Source organism: Piliocolobus tephrosceles, chromosome 5, assembly GCF_002776525.5.
Source record: "Piliocolobus tephrosceles isolate RC106 chromosome 5, ASM277652v3, whole genome shotgun sequence".
NCBI lineage: Eukaryota > Metazoa > Chordata > Mammalia > Primates > Cercopithecidae > Piliocolobus > Piliocolobus tephrosceles.
In genome coordinates this window covers 59,490,996-59,508,733 of record NC_045438.1, presented here as the reverse complement: position 1 = coordinate 59,508,733, position 17,738 = coordinate 59,490,996, and the positions used below count along the sequence as shown (strand labels likewise).

At 49.1% G+C, this 17,738-nt stretch overlaps 1 protein-coding gene across 2 annotated transcripts in view; it reads right to left on the bottom strand.

Moving 5' to 3' along the window:
• Nucleotides 1-17,738, bottom strand: part of SYNJ2 (synaptojanin 2) — a 117,313-nt gene that overhangs the window by 38,984 nt on the left and 60,591 nt on the right. For both annotated transcript variants that reach the window (XM_023206067.2, XM_026454402.1), the window contains 2 exons: nt 6,685-6,746; nt 2,067-2,163 (listed from right to left, as the gene is read on the bottom strand). In XM_023206067.2, the coding sequence (XP_023061835.2) occupies nt 2,067-2,163; nt 6,685-6,746 (159 nt within the window). The remainder of the gene's footprint in view (nt 1-2,066; nt 2,164-6,684; nt 6,747-17,738) is intronic.

Below are 17,738 nucleotides of genomic sequence, written 5' to 3'. Positions count from 1 at the left end.
CAGGGCAAGGGGCTGCTGCTGACACCACGATGCCCTTAAGAGCCCTCCCTTCCATATGAGGCTCCCCTGGCCTGGCAGCTCCCTGGCTTTCTCCCCAGAGAGCCCCGTGATAAAGGACAAACTGTCCGCCTACCCAGGCCACCCGCCTTCCAGGCCTCTCACACCCTGTACCCATGCCCTTGTGGCTTCAGGTCAGGCCAGTCCAGCCTCTGCCCAGCCAGAGGTCCTAGTGACTTGGAAGGAGTAGAAGCACTTGGGGGTCATCTGGTCTGACTCAATGTGACCACCTGTGATAGCCTGAGCATAAATCAATGCAATGCTGCCAAGTCTTGCTGTGAGCAAGAAGCTGGAGGAGCTCAACAGTGCCTGGTGGCTCACTGCCATGCATTCCGGAGCCAGCGCTTCATCCAGCAGGACTGATAGCCACTGGGCCCTGGGCAGGCTGCCGGGCCGCCAACCTTGGTCTGGGCCGAACTGATGTGGCTGAGGACCATCCCAGGCAGGGCCATGACCCAGGTCTCCAGCTAGAGTACCCCTCCCTACCTGGCCAGGAGCCCACCCTTCCCCGTATGAGGTGGCTGCCATCTCCCACCCTCACCAGTGCCAGGCCCTTCACCCACTGATGGGAGGGGCCACAACTCAAGGCATAGGGGAAAAAGACTTGGGGTTCTTATTATTCTTCTTATTTTTTGGCTTTCTTTTTTTTTTTTTCCTTCTTCCTTCAAATTAGCAGCCAGCATCACTGCCAAGATGGGTGGGAAGGGAGACACTTCTGGAGCTTGTTGCTAATAGCAATAAACCAAACAGGAAAAGCAGGTCTGGCCAAATAAAATTGGCAACCAGGAAGTGCCTGCTCTGAGCATGAGCATGTGGCATTTCTAAGCAGAGGGAAAGGCTCAGAGATGGCCTTCACTCCCAGTGAGGCGACTTCGAGCTCTCTCTGTGAGGGATATCCTTGAGCTTTAAACAACGAGAGTTTTCCTCTATTAGGCAGGGGACATGGAGGCTGGTAAAGGAACCAGGAACCTCCATGGCTCATTCTAGAACGTCTTGCGCCTGGGGAGCAGGGGGCGGGGGCTGGAGGCCTGGGATCCATGCACAGGGATAGACCCTGGCCAGGTGGGCGGAGTCTCTTGCTCCCATGGCTCTGTGACCCTGCCCAGGGATCTCTGTCCAGGTTCGCCAGGAAAAGCCCCCAGGGAACCCTGAAGGAGCCCATGGGAGCCCAGCAGGAGCAGGTCCGGGAGCTCCCATGGGAGCCCAAGGAAGAGGGGGAAATTTGAAGGCCAGTGGGCAAGCAGGGGAAAGCCACAGAGGCTCCTGCTCCTGAGCCCTGAGGTCAGGTGCCCTGTGGGGCTGGGGGAGCTCACCCAGGACCAGCCAGGGCAAAGAGGAGGCCTGCCTGCTCCTGAGCTGAACTGAGAGGGACTCCTTGAGAGGTCAGAAGCCCTCAAAGCCCCATGGGGAGGGTAAGGGACACATGGCTGGGGACAGGAAATGCTCTGTTTTGACTTTGAGCAAATTCTCCCAACCATCAACTCACAAAAATTACACGCACTAGGCCGGGCGCAGTGGCACACACCTGTAATCCCAGTACTTTGGGAGGCTGAGGCGGGTGGATCACCTGAGGTTAGAAGTTCTTGACCAGCCTGACCAACATGGTAAAACCCCGTCTCTACTAAAAATACAAAAATTAGCCTGGCGTGATGGCAGGCGCCCGTAATCACAGCTACTCAGGAGGCCGAGGCAGGAGAATCACTTGGACCTGGGAGGCAGAGGTTGCAGTGAGCTGAGATTGCGCCACTGCACTCCAGCCTGGGTAACAAGAGTGAAACTCTTGTCTTAAAAAAAAAAAAAAAAAAAAAAAGACATTACACTCAAACCATATCAGGGCCCGAGTCACTGAGCACTGCCGTGTTCACCAGTCGGAACACTGGGGAAGCCTCAGGAAATGAAGGAGGGTTGGGCTTCAGCTCCAGTCCCTGCAGGAGCCACCTCCAGGCTCAAGGCTCCACCATGGCCACCCGCCACCCAGCCCAGCCATGGAGAGGACAACCAGGCCTTACCTTGAAGGCTCTGTTGAGTACCTCCTCTCCGCCTCTGCTTCCCAGAAGGTTCACGACCACCTGCTGCCCGTACTGCTCCTTCAGAAGCACCATGTGCCTGCAAAGTCAGTGGGGTGGGCGTGATGCTGGGCACAGGCACAGGTGCAGACTCTGCCCTGTTCTGCCCCTCAAGGGAAGACGGGGCAGAAGGAGTCATGCTTTTAGTGCCAGAGTCCAGGACCAGTTATCCCCCATGACCCAAAGCATGGAAAATGAGCCTCGGTGGAGAGAACCTGTCCCTCCCAGCTGCCATTATGACTAGCTAGTGTAGACTTCTACATGAGTTTGGAATCAGACAAAGGATATACTGGACTTTCTATAAAGCATCTCCCATTAAATCTAGAACACCTAACCTGACCTTCCATCAACAGAGTTTTGTTTCTGAGATAGGATCTCAGTCTGTTGTCCAGGCTAGAGTGCAGTGGCATGATCATAGTTCACTGCTGCCTCAAACTCCTGGGCTCAAGCAATCCTCCCACCTCAGCCTCTCAAGTAGTAGGGACTATAGGTGCATGCCACCACATCTGGCTAATTTTTACTTATTTATTTTTCATAGAGACAGGGTCTTGCTATGTTGCTCAGGCTGGTCTCAAACTCCTGGCTTCAAGCAATCTTCCCACCTCAGCCTCCCAACGTGTTGGGATTACAGGCATGAGCCACCGCGCCTGGCCTAGAGTCTTATACTGGCAATGTGCACATGTGTGAAGTGAATTTCTTACCTTGCTTGGTACCCATCTTTCTCAAAACTAGAACAACTGGCAGGAGAACTCTCAACTCAGCATCCTGTTTTCAATCTAAGTGCTGTATTTCATTATGCTAAGCCCCAACAAGGAGATAAAACAACTTGCAGGCTTTGGGAAATATTCCTTGTATTAGAAGCTACTTTCTAAATATGTATGTTGGAATATTAGGGGGAGATTCCAGTATTTATCTATGATCACCAGCTTTTTTAAAGTAACCTTACATTTCAAATGTAAACATGTTGAAATGTACTGCCTTAAACAAAACACAGGGAAATGATACAATGCAAAAAGCAGACGTCAAATTATTATTTAATGGTGCAATCTTTAGGCCTAAATATAGAAAAAACACTGGAAGAAAACACATGATGTCACAAGTGGTGGAATTTTATATGATTTCAGTTCTTTTCTTCTTTAAACATCTTTCTCTTTCCCAAATTTCTATAATGACACGTTTATGAGCAGAATTTTTTAAAGAGCTAATAATGATCATGAAAAAATCATTTTTTTCCCTTACCTGATAAGAGAAAACATTCTCTTACTAACTTTAAGGGACAGTAGTGGAAAGAATATGGATTTTGAAGTGGGTGGTTTGAAGTTAGGCTCGCCTGCTGACTCCCTGGCCTAAGTTAAGGGTGAGCACCCTCCCGGGCTCCCATCTCCATGTGGAGCTCCAGGCGGCCCTGGTGCGGGGCTGTGCGTGGCTCAGCCCTTGTGGGCTTTCTTTCGGGTCGGTCTGCCCAGAGAAGTTGCATCCCAGGCCTGGCTCTGACATGTGCAGGCTCTGCTCCTGGTGAGGGAGCCCACGTTGGCCACACATCCAAGCCACATCCCTCAATGTGGCTCCTCGGAAACAAGGCCCATTTCTGATCGCTGCCTGTCTCATTCCTGCCCCTTCTTCTCAATTAGTTCTAAAGCCCAGGGCCAGAGGAACTGCTGTTACTCATTATTACTCACTATTCCTCATCATTACTCTATGCTGTCACCAACCCCAAACTCCCCTGATCAAATGATTCATCCCCTCTGAGCTGGCTCCTTCAACTACAGAGCAGGGCTACTTCCCCTCCTGCAGAGAATGGCTAGGAGGACTAAAAGGACTAGTGAAAGTAACAAAGACAGTGCTTGGTGTGTGGGAGGTGGTTCTTCTTTCCTTTATTGTAAAATGCTCGTTATTGGTGAGCTGAGAGGCCCTGCTGACCCAGGGCGTAAGGGAGCGCTGGCACCCAGGGCGTAAGGAAGTGCTGGCACCCAGGGGATAAGGGAGCGCTGGCACCCAGGGGATAAGGGAGTGCTGGCACCAGCAGCAAGGTCGGCAGCGGGCAGGCTTCTTCCTGGGTCACCCTGAGCACTGAGGCCTTTTTTTTTTCACTTCCCCTACCCATGGATTACTGTCATGGGAAGCTACTTAGAAAACAGGAGTTTTCTAAGTTTCGGGACACTAAGGAATCAGATTTCCATTTGGAAGCATCCTTTTCATCTTCAGGGAGGGACCAAGAGTTCAGCACACCCTGATGTGCACAGCAGCCGCCCGCCGAGTGGGGCGGGGAAGAAGGGCTTCACTGTCCTGCGAGTGGAGACTCAGGCACTGCCCCGTGAAAGGTTAGCCCTTCCACAGAGACTCATCGCCACACAGAGATGACAAGACCCTGCTGCAGCCAAAGGCCTGCTGCAAACAGCCCTCCTCAGATACGGAGCACATAGAGCAAAGTGACAAGAGACAGCCTCGGCTAACAGGGGCACCCATGCAGCTCAGGCAAAGGAAAACAAGCATTCTCCAGGGAGAAAACTATCTATGTGAAGGTTTTACAGGGGAAAGAAAGGATTTACTCTCGATGAAATCCATCAGAGAACCGCACGACTCTTGAGGGCGCAGTGATGTCCCAGAGAAGAGAATTGGGAAGCACCCAGGACAACACACACGCCAGTCCAGGGACATCATCGGGGACCTGGGCAGCCTGCTCTCAGGGGGACCCTCACGGTGCCCCACCACGGCCACTAGGCAGACATGTCACCTTATTTCCAAATGTTATCTCAAATGAGGGGAACATAGTCAGCAATGAACATGAAAGCAGCAGCTCCTGCAAGGGAATGGGAGGGCTCCTGCCTCCAGTCCAGTGTCGTGGGTAAGAAGCATTACAGAAGAGACTTCCTGGACACAGTAGCTGCCTTAGAAAGACTCACCCTTTCAGCAGCTTGTCCTGTGATTTGCAGAAGAGATCAAAGTGTACCCCTAGATTTAGGAATGCTTTCCAAGGGGCAAGGCAGTCTCTGGGGTGCTTGTGAGAAAAGAGGGGTCTCATTCTCTGCGATACGTGCATCTCACACACCACACATTACGAGGATTCTGAAAAATCTACAGTCTATGCAAATGTGCTTCAACTAGATATATGTGTTTTTTTAAGAAAGCTCCTAAACATAGGAGGGTTTTTGAAGTGAACCCAGCATGACCCTTCCCCCTTGTTTTGTGTCAGCTTCAGGTAGAATTTTTTTGTTTTTTGTTTGTTTGTTTTGTTTTGAGATAGAGTCTCACTTTGTCACCCAGGCGACCCCCTAAAATCTAAGCCACCGAGCTCAGCCAGGTAGAATTTCATTTTCAGTTTCATGTTCACCATTTCCTAAGATAATTTAGTATAGATGAATGTCAACTGAAAGAACTCCATATGTAGAATGCTTAGGACATACTAAAAATGTTCTGGAAAAGGCAATGGTCTTGTCTATACTTGATTAAATATCTCTTTACAGAAAAAGCCCATTATATGTAACATGCTAATCAGGGGGTCACATCTGGGCTCATGTGACCAGCGTTATGTTTAACGAGAGTATGAAAGCAAACTTAAAGTCTCAATAAAGCTTCAGGTAGAATGAGTCAAACACTTAAAACATTACTTTCGAGAATTTTTACTATATTCACTAAGACAATTTTAAAATATCGAGTACTTAAATAAGCAAATCTTTTTTTTTTTGAGACGGAGTCTCGCTCCTGCCCAGGCTGGAGTGCAGTGGCCGGATCTCAGCTCACTGCAAGCTCCGCCTCCCGGGTTCCCGCCATTCTCCTGCCTCAGCCTCCTGAGTAGCTGGGACTACAGGCGCCCGCCACCTCGCCCGGCTAATTTTTTTGTATTTTTTTAGTAGAGACGGGGTTTCACCGTGTTAGCCAGGATGGTCTCGATCTCCTGACCTCGTGATCCGCCCGTCTTGGCCTCCCAAAGTGCTGGGATTACAGGCTTGAGCCACCGCGCCCGGCTGCAAATCTTTTAAGAAGCTATTATTTCAAATACATATTACAAATAGCTCAGCTTTTCTTAAGCAAGCTGCAAAAACAGTCATGTGTTTTGATCCAATTTGTGTATTTAAATATATATATATACAATGCCAAAATTGTTTTCTAGAATGACATGTAAAAAACTACTAATAGTAAAATCTCTGAGAGTAGTAACTGGGAGTTAGGGTACTTTTATTTTTCGTTTTATACTTTTCTATACTTATTTCTTCTATATTATTTTAAAACAAAAACCAAACAGCTTCAAATATCCTATAATTTGGATTATCCCTTATTAACCAGGGCATAGAGATGAAGCCTTATTGCAAGAAACTGATAAGATAAAATAATTATAAAGTGCCACCTGAACATTCATTAATTTACCTTCAGGAAACCTGAGAACAAGTAAAAATCCCATTTTGTAATCTCCCTTCTTGCATAAAGGACCAAAAGGAAAACAGATTTAGATTGAGGGTTCAGGGTCCTCTCTTTCCCGTCACACCCTATCCCTTGTGTCTGATGGGAGGATGACGTCTAAGGATGACAATGACAGGCTTGGATGGTGTCAGACAATCCCTACCTGTCGAAAGCAGGGGCGTTGGCTTCCAGGCCTCTGTGGAGTCTCAGATGATGGGAGCCAACCTAAAGCAAAGAGAAGTAACAATAGTGATTCTTCCTGCTCTGCAAAGCAAGGAGGCAGTGTTTTTCCCCATTCTCCTTCTTACTGTCAGCCAGGCTGCATGTGGCACACACTAGGCCACCTCTGTGGTCTCTTCAGGGCTCAGGGCTCAGGAAGGCTGAGCTCTCTGGATTCAGCTAACAGTGCTCCAAATTCAGGTCTAGGTGCCTCGAGTCTGACTTTGCTGCTGCGTAGTCCTAACTGCGAAATGACCATGTCTGCTGCAGTTCTTCCACAGACAGAAGATCCAGGGTAAGATTATGAGGCAGATGTCAGATCCTAAGCTCTCTGATAGCACAGAGGTCAGTGAAGCCAACTAGGGAGACAGAAACTGCTTCTCAGCCTCCTTCATGCCTTCAGGGACATCAATTTCGCCCTAAAATCTGAGTCATCCTAATTATCAAATTTGCCTTATTATTTATTAATAGAACTATTTATTTAATACTCAACTTAGTTTAAAAAAACATTTAAAATATAGTCACTGGAACCAGCTTAAAGGCGGCTTTCACTGGCCAAATCCGGGGCAATCTGAACATCAAACTATACGAGGACAGTAAGGGATTATAACCTGATGAATAAAATAGAAATCCATGAATCTATACTGATGATAACTAGACAGATGAATAGATGGATGGATGGATGGATGGATGGATGGATGGATAGATGGGTGGGAGATGAATAGCTGAGTGGATGGATGGATGGATGAATGAATAGCTGAGTGGATGGGTAGGTAGGTGAGTGAGTGGATGGATAGATGGATGGACAGATGAATGGGTGGATGGCTGAATGGATGGATACTGGGTGGGTGGATGGATGGATGGATGGATGGGTGAATAGATGGGTGACTGAATGGATACATGGATGGGTGAATGGGGATGGATGGATGCATGGATCAGTGGATGGATAGAAAGGTGGATAAGAGGATGGATGGGTGGATGGATGGATGAGTGGACGCATCAGTAGATAGATAGCTGGGTGGATGGATAGACAGGTGAACGGATGGGTGAGTGGGCAGATGAAAGATGGATAGGTAAGGGGGTGAGTGGGTGGGTGGATGGGTGGATAGATGGATGGGTGGATGGCTGGGTAGATTGATGGCTGGGTCACTGGATGGCTGGATGGATGGATGACTGGCTGGATAGAGGGATAGGTGGATGGTGGGTAGACAAGTAGGTGGATGGGTAGATAGATAGGTGGATGATGGGTGGATGGGTGGATGAATGGATGGGTTAATGGGTGACAGATGGGTGAATCAGTGTGCAGGTGGGTGGGTGTGTAGGTGGGTTAATGGGGAACAAGAGAGGGCTCTATAGTAGAATACCAAGTGATAAATTTGGAGGAAATAATTTTTAAAAATCATCATTTTACAACTGTCATAGTAAATAATTGTTCAGCAAAAGTTATCTGTTGATGATAAATCTTAAGGGAAAGTTTAATGAGAAGCATGATACTAGCAGGGTCTCAAAGTGTCTCCCATAGATTGCTGATTAGTTGGAAGGGAAAACATATTAACCATAAGTGGAGAAACTGAATAGCACCTTGACTGGGTGACCAAAATTAACATCACTAATGAGGGGCAGATGGACACCGTGTGCCTCCAGACCAGGTACCCTGAGAAGGACACAGCATCATGTAGGCAGCATGCTGGCCAGGGATCCATACACTGAATGTGATTATAATGAAACACTAGGAAACACTAAAGGTAGGGACTCTCAATTTAAAGGAAAAGAAGGCTTGCATTCTCCAAAAACATTAATGCTTTGAAAGACAGAAAAAGCCAAGGAACAGATGCAGATTAAAAACTAGAGACATGGCAATAAAATGCAGTATGTGATGCTGGACTCAAGGGAGGAAAGGTGCTTCAAAGGACATCATTGAGACAAGTGATCAATTTGGAATATTGCCTGCAGATGAGACGGAAGTACTTTGTAATGTTAAATTTCCCAAATGTGTACCTATACTATGGTAATGTAGGACAGTATATTTTGCACTTAAGTAAAGAGACACTGATATGGTTTGGATGTGTGTCCCTTCCAAACCTCACATTAAAACGTGACCTTCAGGGTTGGAGGTGGGGTGTGGTGGGAGGTGTTTGTATCATAAGGGCAGATCCCTCATGAATGGCTTGGTGACAACCCCATGGTAATGAATGAGTTTTTTGCTAGTTCACAGGAGAGCTGGTTGTTTAAAGGAGCCTGCAACCTCCCTTTCCTTGCTCCCTCCCTCATCATATGACACACTAGCCCCCCTTCCTCTTCCATCATGACTGTAAGCTTCCTGAGGCCCTCCCCAGAAGCAGATGCTGGCACCATGCTTCCTGTATAGCCTGCAGAACCATGAGCCAAATAAACCTCTTTCCTTGATAAATTACCCAGCCTCAGTTATTCCTTTACAGCAAGGCAAACGGACTAACACCAATGTGATATATGCAACCTACTCTCAAATGGTTCAAAAAATAACAACATGTACGTGGAAAAAGGCTAAAATTGAGTGAATCTGGGTGAAGGACATATGGGAGCTCCCTCTTGTTCTTAAACTTTTTCTGTAGCTCTGAAATTATTCAAGAATAAGTTGTTGAAAATGCACGCTTTAGTTTTGCTTCCATTTGAGTGTTGTAAAAGCGGTGCCATCAGGTTTATCTGTGTTAGGAGATGTAGCTATTATCATGCTTCACATATCATATTATAACTCACCACTACAGATGATACAACTTCCCCACTGCAGACTTAAGAAAAGCACCCATCTAGAGAACTGGTTTCTCAGCAATAGATTTAGAGATTCCTCGGAGAAGGTTTCCTTTTCTTTTCTTCTTTTTTTTTCTTTGAGACAGGGTCTTACTCTGTTGCCCAGGCTGGAGTGCAGTGGTGCAATCACGGCTCACTGCAGCCTCAACCTCCCAAGTTCAAATTATCCTCCCATCTCAGCCTCCCAAGTAGCTGGGACTACAAGTGCGCACCACAACACCTGGCTATTTTATTTTATTTTTTGTAGAGATGGGTTTCACCATGTTGCCCAAGTTGGTCTTGAACTCCCAGGCTCAAGTGATCCTCCCACCTCGGCCTCTCAAAGTACTGAGATAAAGGCATGAGCCATTGTGCCTGGCCAGGTTTTTCTACATAAACAATTCAACAAAGTCCCAAATCCCTTTTGGTCCTAAGACACTTTGGTCACAGGCAAAATGAGGCATCTTAGCCATTGTCTAACGGGAGCTCCTAAGAAAGGCTCACCCCAAACCCCGTCATTTTGCTGCCTGTGTTGCCTCTGTCCTTTATCCCCATGGCCATCAATACCTGGCTGAGGAAATCTCAGAGAATTTGAAAACTTTCATGGCCACACTGCCGAGAGGCCTGCTCCATCCTGCACCCTGAGGGAAGTCGGTGGGTCTGTGTACCCCTCAGCTACCCTCTGAGAGGTCACCAAGGGCTGAAACCCAAGAGAGGGGCTACTTGCTCTGTGTCAGTCATCACAGGAAATCTCCCCTGGCTTCAGGGATGAGTGGCAGCTATCTGTAGGATCATCCCCATGGGAGCACAGTGAGACGAGAATACAAGCTCGGCAGGCCAGGGCTGAGGAGCCTGGCTCTCCGTCATGACAAGTTCTATTACTGGACGTGTCTAACGGCCTCTCCCTGAGTCATAACCCAAAGCCTCTTCTTTTAATCAGGCAGAAACTGTTGCACAGATGACTGGACCTAGCAGTGTCCAATCCTCAGGCTCTATAGCTCCCCTGTTAACATATAAACTGCATTATCAGTCAGCAGTCCATTCCTCAGTTACTGAGCACCCTCTGAGTCATCATGCCTTTGGGTATCGTGGAAAGGCAGGAAAGGGATGGGAGATGCTGAATCCCCTGCCCTGGGTGATGACACCTAACCAGGAACCCCCATGAAAAGACCCAGAAGCACTTCAAAGTTTCTAACAAGTCTGCACAAGTGCAAATTAATTTGACAGAAACTATGCCTTTGAGTCCAGGGAGCAGGCAGCAAAGCATGGTGGAATGAGGTGCCTGCCTATGATGGGGTCCCCTCAACCACATCATTGAGGACTCAGGGAACGTGGCAAGCAGATGGCACGCCCTGGAATCAGCTGCCCACAGCAGAAGGCACAGCCTGGACAGGGGCTGCAGCACATCTTTTCTGAGGTCTCGGGCCTGTCTTTCATCCTGGACTTAGACAACCATTCCGTGTGGACAGGGCTGGGCCCAACTGTCACAGGCATGGTCAATATCCCCTCAGTGGCTAGTCCAATATCACTGCTGACAACCAACCTTTCTACCTCGGAGCACTAAGAAGTCAGGAGCACCACCCCCAGGTGAATGACCACAGCAGGGAATGGGAAGGAAGGATCTGTAAGTCTAGACCAGTGGTTCTCAAAGTATGGTCGTTGGACCTCCTCTGGGTGCTTGTTAGAAATGCAAAGTCCTGGGCCCACCCCAGATCTGCTGAGCCAGACTCTCCGGGGTGGGGCCAGGAATCTGTGTTTTAACAAGCCCTCCAGAAGATTCCTATGCACACACGCTGAAGTTTGAGCGGCTCTCGTTTTGACTTATTTCTGGATTTGTTACATTTCCTTTTGGCTCAGGATGCAAATGCCCATGAAGGGGTAGAAGGTATAACAGGGGCCGTGTGCACACCTGCTGAGCTGTGTCCACACTTGCAGAGCTGTGTCCATACCTGCAGAGCCAGGTGCACACCTGCAGAGCCAAGTGCATACGGGCAGAGGCATGTCCCCGCCTGCAGAGCTGCATGTACACCTGCAGAGCCGTGTCCACACCTGCAGAGCTGCATGCATACCAGCAGAAGCACGTCCACACCTGCAGAGCCTCAGGGACACTGTGACCAGGCTCAGCTTGCCACAGCTGCTTCCTTGAGCTCAGGGCCTCAGGCTGAGTCCCTCTATCCCCTAAACAAGCTCTATTACTGGACTTGTCTGTCTGCCTCTCCCTGAGTCATGACCCAAAACTGCTTCTTTTAAGCAGGAGGAAAGGCAACACAGTGAGGCCCTGGGCAAAAGTGGAGGGGGAGCTGGGCCTCACGTTCTGTCCGGAGCTCACCCTTCCCCCATCACCCCATGCATCCCTTTCATCTGGGTTTCTTGGGCCTCATATACTTCCTCCCCTCTGTCCCGCTCCGACACTGACCAGCGTCCATCTTCTCTGGCGTCACCTAGTCCTGAGGTTACTGAGTGTCAGAAGCCACAGGCATGAGCTGCAGCTGGGGGCAGGGTCCACCACCGTCACTGCATTTTGTAGCTTCCCTTCTTCTTCACCCCATCCTTCTTCCCTCTGGGCAAAGGGCCAGCTACTCTTATCTGGCCTCTAAAGTCATTAGTTCAATCCTATAGACCAGAGACGAGTTAAGGGAGACAGCCATGAGGATAGTCAGGGTCTGGAGAACTCCTGGCTAAGGGAGTCCCAGCAGAGTCTCAATCAGCACTCAAGAGGCCCAAAGATCGTAGACAGCACCTCCACGCCTCTCCCCTGCACCCCGACTTAAGGCTACCCAAAAATCTCAGCTCAACGGCCTCCCATCTGGCGTCTTTCCCCTCCAAACTACCACTTCCTAGACTTCTGTCTAATCATGTCTCTACCTCTCCTGCAGCCCTTTAGCACAGTGTCCAGTGTGTGCTGGAGCCAGCTCCTGCAGGCCTGCAAGCTGACTGTGCACCGAGCTGGTCCAACTCTGAGCTCAGCAATATGAAGCTGGTAGGTTGAAACTGGCCATGATGGGAGAATTTACACCACAGCAATGGACAAATGCTACAAACCAAAGCTCTTTGTACCCAGTCTGACCCCAATAAAACTGGCTTGCCAGAACAGTACTGAGTGGTTCTCATATTTTCCTGCGCGCTGGAGTCACTCATGGGTCTTCAAAAAGGACAGCTGCCTGGCTCCCGGCCCCAGATATTGTGACGTAATGTGTATGGTATCAACCTGGGTATCAGGATCTTTCAAGCTTCCCAGCGGAGTCTTCTGTGCAACAAGGTTGGGGAGTAGTGCTTGAGTAGCTGCTGGTATGGGATGCAATCTCCTCAGTGTAGCATCCACAGGCCCTTGACCCAGCCCTGCTCACCTCCCCTATCTGTCCTCCCATTCCCTTCATGCCCAGGACTTCAAGAAGTTACCCAGTGACACTCCCTGATCACTGTGATCCCAGGGATCACAACACCTGCACCCACTGTTCCCTCTGCAAGGGCTGCCTTCCTTGCCCAAGTGCTTCTTCCTCACCCCTCCCCAGTTTGGACCCTTGGGCAGCCCACCCCACACACCCTCAGCCTGGGAGAGCTGCCCCGGGGGCCTCTCCCTTCCTCCAGCATGGCTCTATCCACACAACACTGCCATGTCCTGCCCCCTGCTCCCTGCAGGCAGGGACTGTATCTGATCCCTGGTGCCGCCTCCACCTGGCAGATGCTCAGTGAATGTTTGGGATGAATAAACGGCTTCATCTGGGGTTACTGATGTACCATTTACCCCTCACAGGAGGGATGAGAGATAAGATACCCCAGGAAGCTGTCTTTGTGTCACTACATCTCACGGTGTCCCTGTCCCCATGAAGACAGGAGGAAACTGTCATTCAGTGCTCAGGACACCAAGAACCACGCTTCTCCGGATGCCACCGGTGCTTTTATCTCCCGGGTGTTATCATTTGTTTCTATTAGTATCAATAGCAGCTGCCATTGTGAGTACTTTTTAGGTTCTAGATACTGTTTTTTTTTTTTTTTTTTGACAGAGTCGCACTCTGTTGACCAGCCTGGAGTGTGGTGGCATGATCTTGGCTCACTGCAAACTCTGCTTCCCAGGTTCAAGTGATTCTCCTGCCTCAGCCTCCTGAATGACTGGGATTACAGGAACCCACTACCACGCCTGGCTAATTTTTGCATTCTTAGTGGGGACGGGACTTCACCATGTTGGCCAGGCTCATCTTAAACTCCTGACCTCAAGTGATCGTCGTCTACCTCGGCCTCCCAAATTACTGGAACTACAGGCGTGAGCCTCCACGCCCAGCCAAATTCTTATACTATGTTCTTTAATCCTCTCTAGAACGCTATATGGGAGATATTGTTAGCCCCATTTTACAGAAAAGTAAACTAAGGCTTGGCACAGACAAGAGCCTCTCAAATACACATGGTTACGAAGCAGGGGAGCCAGAGTTTGAATCTGAACTCAGGTCTGCATAGCTTCAAAGCTCGTGCTCTGAGTCACTGTCATAAACTGGCTGTGACCGTGGTTCTTTCTGTGGTGGCTGCGGGAAAGCTTGGAACAAGTGTCAGATTCCTTCCCATGCACGAGACCCATGGCACGCACCGTGGGCACCAATTCGACTCTTTCCCTTCATCCGGACCTCTTCACTTATTTTTGAAACTATTATACTACAAGCCATCTCGTGTCCTTTTTGGAACAAATAAAGGTACAAACACATAAACGTGCCCATCCAGTGCCACAACTCCATGAACTTGGCAGGGAAGAGGCGAAGGTAGGGCAAGAGAGGTCTGCTCTACTCAGCATCCTCCTCCATTTGGTTCAGTTGCAGGAAACTTCAAAGACAGACTGAACTCACCTTGGCAAGGCACGTGTCTGTACAGGCATATTAGGGTGAGGAAGCTTCTACAATGACCAGGGGAGCAAAGTTGTCAACCACAGACACAGATCATAAATAGATTCTTGAACTAGCTAGACTAGGGAGCAATTCGCTTTAAGGGTAAAATTTCAATGTGGCTATTTATAAACTGCACAATCCATTTACACAGTAAAAACGAAATTTATTAAAGGTGCACGGCTGCTAGAAATGGAGTCAGGAAATACTGAAAGTACCATTCCCGGGAAAACATGCAGACAAATCCTCATCTACGACCCTCTGCCCACCCCTGCACCAGCCTGCTAGGCTCCTGGGTTTCCAACGGCAGCCATCAAGAAGGGACAGCATTGCAGCTTAATATGCAAGCTACTCACCCCAAAATCTTTGCACTTTTCATCTAACCTAAGTGAAGATGGAAGAGAAAAAGTTCAAAGCAGAGAGAAATAACCAGAAGCCGCCTTAGGCTTGATGGTGACAGTTGAAGCCAGTGATGGTAGACCACCGCTTCCCGCCGCCCTCCTGGCCCCCTCTGAAGATGACTTAATCTCTCTTTGATGATGAGTGGTGCTTAGAGGCTAAACACAGGTATTAGGCCCAAAGGTTAGCAAATCCTTAATAAGATTAAGGAACACTAAAGCCTTCTGAAACTTGTTTTGAAGAAACCATAGAGGCCGGGCACGATGGCTCACACACCTGTAATCCTAACACTTTGGGAGGCCGAAGCGGGCCGATCACTTAAGGTCAGAAGTTCAAAACCAGCCTGGCCAATGTGATGAAACCCTGTCTCTACTAAAAACACAAAAAATATTAGCCAGGCGTGGTGGTGGGAGCCTATAACCCCAGCTACTTGTGAGGCTGAGGCAGGAGAATCACTTGAACCCAGGAGGTAGAGGTTGCAGTGAGCTGACATCGCACCACTGCACTCCAGCTTGGGTGACAGAGCAAGACTTTGTCTCAAAAACAAAACAAAACAAAAACAAAAACAAAAAGAAGAAACCATGGAGGCTTTGGTGTAGCACAAGTGTTAGGAATTTAAGAGGGTGAAACAGCTGCCAAAAAGCTGAGATCTCAGGGTCCGCTGCTCCTGGCCCGACAGACCGAGGCACAGTCATCCCATGGCGGGTCAGGCTACATCTGAGGCAGCACAAAGGTCAAGGGAGAGACCAAAACGAAATCTCAGAGGGGAACGACAAAAAAGGAGTGTCATCTTTTAGATGAGGGAGATGAGAACATTGAGAGTCTTAGAAACAGGAGAGACGGTGGCCAAAGGAGTTGGGAGGCCTTAGAGAAGACAAGAAGAAGAGGGAACCAGAAGATTCCCCGTAAGGGCCGAAGGTGAGTCACACAGAGAAGAATCAGATTTACTCCTACACACCCCAAAACACTCTGGAGTCGCACAGACGCAGCAGTGCAATACAGGAGGAACTCACCAAGAGTCAGAACCATCCCCAGACGTGGCCTGGAGGACAGCCCTTTGGAGGTCCTGGAAGAAGGATCCCTGAACTGGCCAGGTGCAGTGGCTCACGCCTTTAATCCCAGCACTTTGGGAGGCTGGAGCAGGTGGATCACCTGAGGTCAGGAATTCGAGACCAGCCTGGCTAACATGGTGAAACCCCATCTCTACTAAAAACACAACAAAATTAGCCAGGCGTGGTGGTGGGCACCTGTAGTCCCAGCTATTCGGGAGGCTGAGGCAGGAGAACGGCTTGAACTCGGGAGGTGGATATTGCAGTGAACTGAGATTGCACCACTGCGCTCTAGCCTGGGTGACACAGTGAGACTCCATCTTGGGAAAAAAAAAAAAAAAAAAAAAAAAAAAGGAGGACGCTGAACTGAGAGTCACAGGGTGGAATGGATGAATTCCAAAGGGTCATTCCCAAATTCTAAGAGTCCATCATGACCATCCCCCTAATTTTTGGATTTCTTACAAACTTTACATGAAACACAACATGGTCTCCCTATCTCCTTTTTGTGCCATACTCATTCGATCAATTCTTTCATTCTCCTGAATACAGAGCTCCAGAAGTTTCCAAAGGAAAACTCCATATTTACAGAAAATCAGGTTTCAAAATCTCTTTTGGAATGTCTGGAATGGGAAATTTATAGGTAAAGACAGTAGATGAACGGGTGAGTTGGCCTGAGGGAGACTTGGAGGGGACGGGAGAGATGGCTAATGGGGATGAAGTTTTTTAGCGGTGATCAAAGTGTTCTAAGATTAGATTACAGTGGTAGTTACACAACACTGTAAATGCAGTACAAACACCAAGTTGTAGGCTTTAAATGGGAAAGTTATATTGCAATAAAGTTGTTTTTCCATAAATGTCCTTTGGGCAGCCCTCCGGAGGAATTTCTGTGTCACCGCTGTCCTCAGGAGCATTTCTCTGGAGGCTGTCAGTTATCTCGTGCACTGTGGTGGGCTCTTTCTAGTGGAAACACTGAATGTTAATCAAACCTTTTCTCCCTACCAGAGCACGGAGCCTAAACGGGATCTCCATTCATCCATCTCACTGCCCAGGCTGACCCAGTACTTCACCAATGCTGTCAGCGCACCGTGCTGACAGCCATGGGGACAAGTGACTCACCTGCTCCGGGCACAGGGTCAAGTCAAGGACCAGGCTAAGAAGCTGAACCCAAGATGGGGGACCCTGAGTCCAGCATTGTCAAACAACCCCTGGAACCTGGCAGATGGCACTCTGGGCCCCGCTAGCCACTAGCTGGCAACCCAAATGCAGTCACATGAGAGCTGCCGGTAAGAAGAGCCAAGAGGCCACAAAAGCCCTGGCCGAGAGGCTTTCTGAAGGCACCCATGTCCCCTCGGGACAGGGAGGAAGACTGGGGATAGTGGGGAGGCCCCTCCAGTCCACTCGGCCCACAACCCACCTTGTTAGAGACCCTGGTGAAGGAGGCAGCATGTCATTCCACTGATGACAAATGTGTTCTTGGAATGTATCTCCACCCTGCGCTCTTCCCAGGAGAAAGAATGCCAAATCTCTCTGGCACTGACCAGAGCCCAGCTTTGGACAGCAAGGGGTATTTTTAGAAACCACGGGAAAGCTGTGGAAGTCTCACGTGGCCCCACAACAGGCAGCACCGAGTGCCAGCCCTACGCAGCCACAGAGCCTTCCTGAAGCCCTTTATGAGAGTCACGGCTCTCAGAAACGTCCTCAGTACGCTGAACTCAGGGTCTAACCTCAGGCAGCGCTACCCAAGCTCACTTCGCGGCACCCACTCAGCAGGCACCACAGCACCGTTCCCGAGTCAGCGGCTTCACACAGCACCCTTGCCGACCAGAAACAACAAAGTGGTGTCTGTGTTTTCTACACACATGCACGCATGCACACACACACACACACGTGTGCACACTTCGACAGCTCAGCTCAAC